Raw genomic sequence first — 11,289 nt, forward strand, 5'->3', positions numbered from 1 at the left:
CCCTGTCTGCTTGTGTTGTTTCTACTGGGATGACCTGGCACTGCTGCTGGTTTCATCAGGTTTGGTGTCTCCTGCTGGGAAAAGTGAACTATTTTCCATGAAATGGGTAGCATTGACCGCTTCTTTCCAGAGGCCCCTTTGTGGCCATGCAGAAGCAGATGTGGTCAGGCTGTCCAGGTGATATGGTATCCCCTGGAAGAGGCTGTTTAATGGTGTTGGAGAGTTGGTTTCTGCTAAAATGCCAAAATAAGCTTCCAGCTTTGACAGAGTGAGAGAGCCTGTATGAAAGGTTTGCCACAAAGTAGAGATACTGCCAAGAATTGCCTCCAAACAAAGGAGCATACTAAGAGTTGTCTTCCCTGGTGAACAGTGCCCTGCACAAGCATGTTTTACTGATGTAACTACAGAGTTAACTTGTAAACCCTGTGACAAGGCAGTTGTCATGACATAAAAATGCAAAGGGTAGTTTGGAAACCAGCATAAGCTACCGAGTACGAGCGCCTTTGTGGCAGGACTTAAATTGCCATAAAAACTCAGGTCTGTTTCTTCTTCAACCTCCACTGATGTCCACTGTGGGGCCACAGGTTTCCTGGTGTGTGCTGGCCAGATGCAGATGGAGTAACACTGAGCAGCTGGTTGTTCAATAAAACGGTTTCTTTGGCTTCTGCTTTTCAGATCCAGTTTTGCTTTCAAGTTTCTGATGTCTGCCCTCTTATGTTCACAGTAAGCTACTTGGGATTTAAGAATGGCTAAGTTGTTGGTCACAAATTAACCCCAGTCCTGCTGTCAAACCCCCGAGGCTGGACTCTAGCAGCCTCATGCTTTGGGCTTTGTAAAGACCTTTGACAAAGTTCTGTGCAAGAGATGTCATTTCAGGAAGTGAGGTGGAGTGTTTTCATAAATTGGAAACTGAGGGGTGAGAAACAGTAGGAAAAATCTGCCAACTGTATAAATGAGTAGCAAAGTGACAAAATTATTAAATGAATGAAAGTGTAAGCTCAGGTCTATAGAAGACAGGAGCCTGCAGAGGGCAAGTCAAAGAGACCAGACCATCAGATACCACGTGAAATGTGTTGTTGCTGAATGCAAAGCCACATATGCAAAGAAAAAAAAAGTACATGCCGCAGTGTTTTATTGCCAGTTAACTATGCAAAGAAGCAGCTGAACATAAATATACACAGGATCGTTCCCCGAGTTCCCTTATGAAAATACAGAAACAGACCAAAGGAAAGGCAAGCACAACATTAAAATGATAATGAAATGAGTTAGAGGAAATAACAGCACAATAGGGGATGATGCATGCTCACCAAATACTGATGATGATGATGATGTGCATTTCAGCAGGAGACCTCGAAACTGGAGGCTACCTAAGGACAAGGGCCCAAGAGAGTAAAGGGATGAGATTTCAGCACTTGGAAAGGGGGGTGATTAAGAAGGGAGGTTTTTTAAAGCCTTGGTGGTCCAAAGGCATAAGCAAGGCAAGATTTGCACTGAGGGACGTCATATGTTTTATTACCCCAAGTGCTCCTTCAGGTAAAAATATAACTATCAAACATCAAAGCTGAATACAAGCTGGGAACAATTGCTCTGAGTTTAATAAAGGACAAAATGCTTCTTTGGGTAGTGAGAGCAACACTGGCCAAATCCAGGAGCAGAGCTTGACCAGTACAGTTCAGCATGGAGTTCCCCTGGGGAGGGGGGTCCCAAATCACACTGCCCTTTGGACTGCAGGGCCTGGGCCTCATCCTGCTGGCTGCTAGCATGTGAGCTGGACACACCGGCCAGAGGGGACATCAAACAGCATGTGTTTGTGCATTTTTGCACCTTGAGGGGTGGCACTGATGCTGGAGGTTAGAGTCAGTCTGTGTGAAACACCCGAGCGTTTCCCAACCTTTCTTTTCGGGCTGGGAGGTGGCATGTCCAGGGATAGGGCTCATCCCAGGGGATGCGTGGTACTAGCCAGAGGGAGGTGGCACTTCTTGGGTCTACCTAGCACTTAGGCCTGAATTCCCGATTGCTCAAAAACTTGGGATTAGACAATTCAGGCAAACTCCCAGCCCAGGGAGCTAGCTTTTTCCCATTCCCAAATCGCTGTGTCATTAAAGTGTGTATCATTTTCTTCAGCGCCACGGAGTCATCCTCCCTGAGCTCAGCTCCGCCAACGCGTTCTCTGGAGTCGCTGACGGAAATGCGGCGTTTCTTATTGCTGTGGGCTGAGGTTGCTGTTGTGCTGCTGCTCATGGGCCGTTCCTGTTGTGCTAGCGGGTGCTGTACGTTACTCAGAAAACCACCGTCCCCGTGAAGCTGGAGAAGGCGGCTTCATTCTTCCAAGGGCAGTGTTGTGCCCCCCTGCCCGAGTTAGAGTCTGTGAGCAGCCCTGTCCCAGCTGAACCGCACCACGGCTCCTGCCCGTGGGGGCTCAGGCCTGCAAAGTGCTCATCAGTGAAGGGCAATGCCCAAGGCTATGGATGGAGTTCAACTCGTCTCAGTGCTGCCAGATGATTCAGCAAGGAGTAATGGCCAAAAATTTTGGTTTGGGAAGCTCAGCTTCAACGAGGAGTTTACCTTGTTTTTGTCAAACCAGGAGGGTGGTGCAGCCCTGGGACAAGAAAAGGGGAGGGATCGCTGTCCTTGGAGGCTTGCAAGACAGAGCCACAGCTGAGCTGGTCTAGCTCTGAGCAGAAAGTTGGACTAGGGACCTCAGCAGCTCCTTCCCACCAATACTTTTGTATTGTTTTAACACCTGAAACAACCAGTGGAGACCTTTGCTATGGCTTGCTTTGCTCTGAAGTTTCCTGTTTTCCCCATCCCTTGGATATGAGGCTCTTGAGCTGGTGCAGTTCCTGCTGCCTGTGCCCACTGGCAGCAGGGTGGCCTGGCAGTGAGATAAGGCAGCTGCATCCTGAACACATCCTGTGGCCGGAGAAATCATGTTTGCCTCCACCGTTGGGCAGCTAAAGCAGCGAAGGGCTGGAGTAGGCAACCTTCCCGCGAGGCTGCACTGCCCTTGGCTGCAGGAAGGAGTGTGGACGGCTGCTCCCTCAGCGGTGAGCTAGAGCCCTGCTGCCCAGCCCCACTGTCGGGCTTGGGGGGGGGCAACCTGGGGCCCCATTTGAGTTGCGGCTCTAGCTGAGGAGGCTGCTGGGCTGCACAGCGCCGCAGCAGCTGGGCGCCACGGCCTGCAGATTGCGGGGGAGATGCAGAGCCACATTTGGGGAAGCAAATAAACTTTTTCCAAAACATAATCGAACCTGATTTTTGCCAGCCTTTTGCTGATTCCCTGGGCTTGCTCCTGCCCCAGGGCAGGATTGTGGCCACAGCCAGCAGTGCCTGAGCGCAAAGGAGCAGGCTCAGGACCAGCAGCATGCAGGAAGGTGCCAAACCTCAGGAGCATCATGAGGCCCCAGTTGACTGCTGGTTTTTTCCGTGTGCACTTTACACCGTCATGGTGGTTTACGCTTGACCATAACTTTCAAAGAACCATAAATAGCAGCAGGATGTTCAGCCACAGCCGCGTGGTCCGGGCAGGAGCCGACTGTGAAGCAGCAAGCCCACGGTGGAGGCTCAGCAGGAAGCAGGGGGTGCAGGGCCAGGCACAGCAGGGCCATGAGTGCCAGCATGGTTGTTTGTGACCCTGGGAATGCCACACACCCTCCAAGAGCTGGGGCTGCTGCAGCAAGGCCCTGGTGCCCCCCCCCCCCCCCAACCGGCCTGGCTGAAAGGGGCTGTGCAGGGGGCATGGTGGGCTGCCATGCCTGGTGGTCCAGATGAGCAGTTTTTTTTTTTGGGGGGGGGGGGGGGCAGGCTACAAAGGCGGGGAGAGCTGCAGTGATGGCAGCACCAGGTGAGGCTCAGCTCTGCAAGGCAGCGTGTGCTCCAGGCCCAGGGTGCCCTTGCTGGCTCCCCAGGTGCTCAGCTGCTTGCCACCTTGGGGGGGGAGGGGGGGGGGATTTACCAGCAGAGATGCTGCGCTGCAGCCAGCAACAGTTGGAGATGTCCAGCCCCTGCACAGCAAGGTCACCTGCCTGCTGCGATACCCCAGTGCTGCTGCTCTGGGTGCCCGCACTGCCCTGAGGGACAAGCCCCGGGCACCACAGGCAACCAACCCTGGAGAGGGGTGATGGGGGCCCCAGGATGAGAGGGCAGCGGGTGCTGCTGGAGACCAGCAGCAGTGGCCATTGCCTGCCTCACCCTCCTCTTCCTCTCTATTCGTACCAGGAGGGCTGTCACTGGGGGGGGCCTCGGGAGGGACGTGGGCAAGCCTGGCTGCTGCTTGCTCTGCAGTGCAGGGGGCAAGGCGCGCCAGCCCTGCTCACACCGATCTCGAGGGGGCCCCTGCAATGAGTGGGACCAGCACATCCAGAGCAGCCCAGCCCAACCAGGCCAGTCCAGCCCGGGCTTGCCAAGCCACTCCAGGCACCTGCCGCATGCTTGGGCCGGGGGGGGGGGGGGGGGGGGGGGGTGCTTTGCTCTGGAGCACAGCTTTGGAGAATTGTTCCAGCCCTATTTTACACCCACTGGTGCAGGAGAGCCCACAACACCCTGCAGAAAGCCCCACAGCTTGGCAGCCTTTGCTGTGAAAACTGGGCAGCCAGTTTGGGGCTGGAGCTTGCCCTGAGCCGCCGAGCCCTGGAGCCGGCTCTGCGGCGCTGGGATGGCGAGCCGGGCTCCATGTGCCGAGCATCTCGCCTGCCTCCCCCCAATAAACCCTGCTTGATGCCCATCAGGGCTCGGCCCAGCTTTCTGAGTTCCTTAATCACCCTCAGGGTGTTTCTTCGGCCCATCTGCCCCATGCCCATGTCCCTCCCGAGGCCACGGCCACGACAACGCTGTCGGCAAGCCGCGCGCTGAGGAGTGAAAAAGAAAACCCTCGCTCCAGCGCTCACTCGCGTCACAGGAAACGCTCAGCGCCTGCGGGCTCGAGGCAGCACCCGGCGCCACCTCTCACACCACTCGCGGCAGCACGGCCGAGAGCAGCACCGGCTCCAGCGCCGGCACCCGAAAATGCCCAGGCCTTAAGGAGAGGGACGAGGCAGCAGCCGACGGGACCCACTTGGGGGCTGCACTGCTCTAGGGAGCCCCGCTGTGCCGGGGGACCCGCTGTGCCGGGGGACCCGCTGCACTGGAGACACCCGCTGCGCCCAGGGGACCCGCTGCACCCTCGGGACACTGTGCACCAGAGGGACCCCCCAGTCCCTGCCACAGCAGAGCCGGTGCAGCACAGCCCGGACGATGCCTGCCTGGCTCTGACCACTCCTGCACCATGCTAATTCCACCAAGCGGCACGTAAGTGGGGTTCGCCCCCGCCAAGGGCAGCAGCGGGGTGGGAGTGGGGGGGCTGAGCCCCACTGCTGGTGGAGGGTCTGGGCTTGGGGCACAACAGCCTGGTTGCTCCTCTCCTAGTGGCATGGGCAGGGGAACCAGAGGTGCCGCTGCAGGAGGAGGGGGATCTCCAGCAATCCCTGGGTGCCTCGTGGCCCCCGGCTGCTCGGGGCGGCAGGGATCGGGTGCCCCATGCCTGGGGTTGCCCGGGTGGGATGGGAGCGGAGGGCACAGGCAGTGCTGCGTGGCGCCAGTCTGGGGACAGCGCTGGTCTGGGGACAGCCCCGGCCCGGGGAAGGCACCGCTCCCGAGGGCCCCCCCAGGCCAGCAGTGTTCATCTCACCACCGGGCTGTGACCGCTGGTCCCTGGAGGCAGCAGCCCCACGAGGCAGGGTGGTTTCCTCAAAGGGCTCCCCGGGGAGCTGCCCGCTGGGCGCAGCCGCCAGCCCAGCGCCGTGGCACTGCCAGCTGCCACTTTGCCCTGCTGGCTTTGCCCCCTGCGCTCGCCAGTGGCTGCCGGACCCCCGGAGCAGCCGAGCAGGCAACCACGACCGGCCACAGCCCTGGCCCTGCTCGGGCCTAACCCCGCCGCAGCCTCCTGCCCGCTCTGCCCTGGCGGGCGGAGGTGCCCCTCGGGGTCCCTGCTGCGGCAGGGCAGCCCGTGGGAGCCAGCCCTGACCCTCGCCGTCCCTTGCAGCCCGCGGCGTCGGAGGCCGGAGGCCGGTGGCGCACGCTGAGCCCCGCCGGCGCCGCAAGGGATGGGCAGCCTGCCCAGCCGGCAGAAGCAGCTCAGCGGCCTGCAGGCAGCAGCCGGCACCATGCAGCCCCCCGCGCCCCGGCAGGCAGGTAAGTGCCGCCGGCCCGGCCGCCGTGGCCATGACCGGCACCTCTCCCTGCTGTGCGCAGCCCCCCACGGCCGGGCGCTGCCTCCCTGGGACCCAGGGCGCTGAGAGGTGCCGGGTCTCGGGGGCCAGCGCTGAAGCACTTTCCGCAGCTCCAGGCAGCTTCCTGGCACTGGCCGTGTGCGACTTCCCCTCCGGCGGGGAGGCAGCGGCTGTCCTGAGGATGGGGGAGCAGCTGCGTGTCCTCTCCGAGTAAGTCCCCACGTGGCACGGCGCGGGCAGCCCAGCCCGCTGGGCTCCGCGGCACCATCCTGTCTCCTGCAGCCTCCGCCGGCCCCTTCCCTGCATCCCGGCGAGCCCCGGCCCCTCGGGACATCATGGCTCCTTTCCCGCAGGGATGGGGATTGGTGGCTGGTGGCGTCCGTGGTGTCCGGCCGGGAGTGTCACATCCCCAGCAACTGCGTGGCCAAGGTCTGGCACAGGTAGGTGCCCGGGAAGGGGCCGGGCAGAGCGTGCTGGGCGCCTGCTGTGCCGGCTCGGCAGCCCTGCGGCGGGGTGGGCACGGCGTTACGGCAGGCAGAATGGGGGGTTCGACCCAGGGGCAGCCAGCCTCGCTGGGGGCCCCAGCGCTGCCGCCGCCGGAGGGTGCCTGTGCCGCAGGCGCTCGCGGGGTCACCGCACCTTGCACGCGCCTTCAGCGCCGCTGGAGCGCCTCTTGGGCGCCGTGCTGCCCGCGGGCAGTGCGTTGCCGCAGGATCTGCCGCTGGGGAGGGATGTGGGGGGCTGCTGCGTCCCACAGGCCTCGGGGCACCCCCGGGACGGCCCGGCTGGACCCCCGCGTGCTGCTGCGGGGTGGTGGCGGGCGCGGGGCTGCAGGCTGGGCGGAGGGGATGCTCCTCCCCTGCTTTCCCCGCTCCAGAAGGGTCAGTCTTCTCCAAGGCAAGGCCTGGGCAAGCCCTGGGGCCTGCTCAGCTCCGCGACGAAGGAAGCAGGGCTGCGCTGAGCCCAGCTGCTGCCCCGGAGCCTCCTGCCCCGTTTCTGCCCCGGCCACTGAGCAGAGGCAGCGCCACAGGGCTGGCGGGGACCAGGGCCTCTGCCCAGCACCAGGACCTGAGGCTCGGCACGGCCTTGCGCCTCACCGCACCCTCCTTGCACAGCAAGCCTAAGGTCAGACACGGTGCCCTGCAGCCTGCCGGGAGCCCGCTGAGCTGTGGCACGGGCAAACTCTGCCAGGGAAGGAAAAAAGACCTCCATGGCACCTTCGTGAAAGGTGCATTTCAGCTGGGGTCATCTCCTGCCTGCGCCCAGGCCCCTGAGGTGCTGGGCAGAGCCTCATTGCTTGCTCAGGGCACGCGGCTTGCGAGCTGCTCCAGCCCCACTTGGGCAGCTCCCTCTCTGTCCTTCAGCCCTCTGCTCCCTGCAGCCCTCACCGGGGTGCAGGAGGGTCCCTGCAGGGCCAGGCGTCCCCTTGCAGCCGGGGAGATGCTCTGCTGCCTGCCAGGACCCCGCTGCCTTTTGCAGGTGGCTGTACGAGGGCATCAGCCGGGAGAAGGCGGAAGAGCTGCTGCTCCGGCCTTGCAACCACAGCGGTTCATTCCTGATAAGAGCGAGCCAAACCAGGAAAGGTGAGGGCCCCGCACCGCGGCACCCCTGCAGCAGCGGCAACGTGGGGGACTCAGGGCCAGGGCAGCCCTGTCCTTCCCTGCAGGAGCCGCGGGGCTGCCAGGAGCTGCACTCAGGGGTCTGTGTCGGTCCCTCGTTGCCCCGGGGGCTCGGCCAGCATCTTGTGCACCTTGGCCCCCCAGTCAGCCAGGCGAGCCCCGGTCCTGCAGCAGGGATGGCCCGGCCACAGGCAGCAGCTGAACTCCCAGGGCTTGCTTCAGTCGGGCCAAAGTTTGGACTGATGCTCCAGGGGCTCCTGGGGGGCTTTCTGCCCTGGGCAAGGGAGGGGAGAGCAGAGACCAGCTCTGTGACAGCAGGATGGGCTGGTGGGACACCCGGTGCCGCCGTGCTGGGGACAGGGTGGCACCAGCTGGTGGCAGCAGGACAGGGGAGCCTCTGATGGTCCTCCAGAGCACCCACACCTCTGGAGGTACGAGCTGGGGCACATCTGGGCAGCCACGTCCCAACCCAATGCGTCGGTGCCTTTGGGGCCCGTCCCTGATATACCTACGGTCTGTTTTACACGTTTCCCAGCGTGTCCTTGGCCCTCCCCACTGCCCAGCTGTCGCAGCGGGGTGCCGAGGGTGCGAGCTGCCGCGGCAGGCGCTCGGGCGCCGGGCTCGGCTCCCCGGCAGCTCCCGCGCTGTCGGGCTGTGGGGCTTATCTGCCATCGCTCGCACCTGGCACGACAACGGCCGGCCCCGTGCAGTGGTTTCCTGAGAACACGCTGTTCTCCATTTCACATCAAGCCTCTTCCTCCACCACGGGGGCCTCAAAAAAAAAAAAAAAAAAAGTTTTCTGTAGCTTTCGGTTAAGCAGTGAAACGCAAAGACTCAGCTTCAGAAATGAAACAGGGCCCTGGGGTTGCCAGACTGCCGCACCGGCACGGCGCCGCGCTGGGCTCCCGGGCGCTGAGGGCGGCCGCGGGGCCGGGGGAGGCCTGTGCCCAGAGGGGCGCAATGCCCCATCGGGGACCCCTGCCGAGGGCAAACGGCTCACTGGCGGCGGGGAGGCTGTGCCGGGCTGAGCGCTCGCGTGCACCCGTGCTCCCGCCTGCCCCTCGGTCGAGCGGTCGGTACCACCTTAGGTTCAGCCCCCTCCTCCGGCTGCTCCGAGGTCCCTCCTGGGGCTACTGCAGCATCACCACCCCCCTCCCGGGGCTTTGGGAAGGGGTCACTGCTCAGGCCACATCCTGGCCCCACGCCCCTGGCTGGAGACCTTGTGGGACACCAGCCCCCATGGGGAGACAGGGGCTCCCGGCCGCCCCCGCTGGGTGAGCGCAGCTCGGCTCCGGGGGCCTGACCCCCGCAGCAGCCCGGCCACGTGCCCCCGGCGCGCTGCCTTGCAGGCTGTTACTCACTGTCGGTCCGGCGCACCGAGCGCTCTGCCTGGGACTCGGTCAAACACTACCGCATCCACCGCCTGGAGAACGGCTGGCTCTACATCTCGCCCCGGCTCACCTTCCCCAGCCTGCATGACCTGGTGGACTACTACTCCGGTAAGGCCCCATGAGCCTGCGCAAGGGCCGAGCCCCAGAGATGCCCCGTAACGCCCCGTTCTGGAGGCCCAAGGGCAGCTCCCCAGAGGGCCCTGCTTGGTGCCAGCCTGGGGCTGCCCTGCAGGACAGCACCGTGCCCAGGCAGCCTGCCCCCGCCACCCCACCCCAGCTGCTGCCCTGGATGGGCCCAGCGGCTCCATAGCTACACGGGGAAGGCGCCCCAGCAAGGCCGGGGGTGCCGTGAGCCAGTCCCTCACGCCGTGCGTTTGGACCGTGGCATTTTTAGCTGGGTGCAGAGGCTCCACGAAGCCCCTGGGTGCTGACATGGCCCCGTGCTGCTCAGCACCCGCAGCCCCAGCACCCGTGGCATGGGCACTCACAGCTTCCACGGGGAACGGGGGGCTCCAGCTGCCCACAGCTCCTTGGCCAGGCAGGCAGCGCCAAGCGCCCAGGTGCCCTCCAGCGCCCGGGGGCCTTGCACCCTGCTGGGATTCAGGGAGGAAGGGCAGCGGCACCCGCAGGTTCGTGTCCTGCTCCAGATGCCACAGGGACTGGGGTGGGGAAGTGGGCAGAAACCATCCTGATGCTCTCGGCTCCCTGCCCAGAATTTGGGGAGGGGCTCTGCTGCCTCCTCAAGGAGCCCTGCTACCTGGAAGGGGTGAGACAAGCCCCAGCCCCAAACCTGCCTCCGCCGGTGGTCGTCAAGAAGCCAGCTCTCAACTGGGACAAGGTCGACAGGTAGGGGCAGCCGGGAAGAGCGGTGGCTCGGGCTCCCTCCCGCTGCCGTGCCCAGGGGGGCACGCAGGGCGCCAGGCTGGGGAGCTGCCTGCTGGTGACCCACCTCCTCCTACACACAGCTCTGTCTTATTCACGGAGGCCACGGCCCTGCCAGAGGAGGACTTGCCCATCAGCCTGGGCCTGCGGGAAGCCATCAGCTCCTACCTCCTCCTGACAGACGAAGCACCGCTGGAGAACAGCCCTGCGGAGAAGGGGAAGGGGGGGAAGAGCAGCTGAGGACCACAGCCCTGGGACAACCATTCCTGTCCTATTTAAAACATTTACCCAGTGCTTCAGCCAAGATAACCTACTGCAGCCGAGGAAGCTGGGCACCCTCGTGCTGCTTTCCCAGTCCCTAGAAGGATGCTGGCCTGTGGGGCTGGGGTCAAGGACGGGACAGGCAGCAGCACTGATGCTGGAGGGAAAAGGCCTCCAGTGAAAGTCCAGCCTTGCCAGATCTGGGTGCTTTGGCATGTGAGGGGCCTCCAGCCTGGCCCTGGGTCTCCTGGCAGTGGCCAGCTGAGATCCCTGAGTGTCGCCCTGGGCCTGTGGGAGCTGAAGGCAGAGACCATTCGCTGCAACAAGGGCGCCGGGCTGAGTCCCAGGCCTGGCCACAGCTGCTCTCCCGCAGCAGCAGGGAAATGCAATGCAAATCTGAACAAGCTGAAGCATAACCCGCGCACAGGCAGCTGGGGCGCTCCCTCCGCGCCCCCAGGACCGGGCTACAGAATTGAGCTCAACCAGCCCTACCTCCTTAGGCCAAGGCTCTCAATAGCGTGCACTAATTCGGCTGACGTTGCTTGGCTGAAGGTTTGGGGTGCGTGTCTGTGCGGGACAGGGCCTTTCTAACCCCTCTCCGGCTGCCTGACCAGCAACAGCCCCTGCCCAGGAGTGGAGCAGGGAGGAAGGGGAGGGGGAGGAGGAGGAGGAGGAGGAGGAGAAGGAGGAAACTATACTCTTATTTTCTCTCAAGTAGCCGACTTTTAAACCTTTGAAGACATAAGGATGGGATTGTACTAGGTTTAGTGTTCCTAAAATGGTTAGGATCCTGTTGGACATCTGGCAATAAACAGCATATAATATCTTCATTAAAGGGCATCTAATTTACAGTTCAGGTTTGCATAATAAATCATGAACTGCCAACCGAAATCATGGTACAGGTTTCCGTATACCACAGCTTTTCCACAG

The 11,289-nt window shown here is 62.3% G+C and overlaps 1 protein-coding gene across 1 annotated transcript; it reads left to right on the forward strand.

The window, feature by feature from the left end:
* The first annotated feature begins 6,080 nt into the window (after positions 1-6,080).
* Positions 6,081-10,496, forward strand: SLA2 (Src like adaptor 2). The gene is made up of 7 exons (XM_067307958.1): positions 6,081-6,168; positions 6,323-6,416; positions 6,560-6,646; positions 7,686-7,789; positions 9,175-9,324; positions 9,930-10,062; positions 10,182-10,496. Exons 1-7 carry the CDS (start codon positions 6,081-6,083, stop codon positions 10,336-10,338), a joined length of 813 nt encoding a protein of 270 aa, XP_067164059.1. The 3' UTR covers positions 10,339-10,496.
* The last annotated feature ends 793 nt before the right edge of the window (positions 10,497-11,289 follow it).

Source organism: Apteryx mantelli, chromosome 18 (genome assembly GCF_036417845.1).
Source record: "Apteryx mantelli isolate bAptMan1 chromosome 18, bAptMan1.hap1, whole genome shotgun sequence".
NCBI classification, from domain to species: Eukaryota; Metazoa; Chordata; class Aves; order Apterygiformes; family Apterygidae; genus Apteryx; species Apteryx mantelli.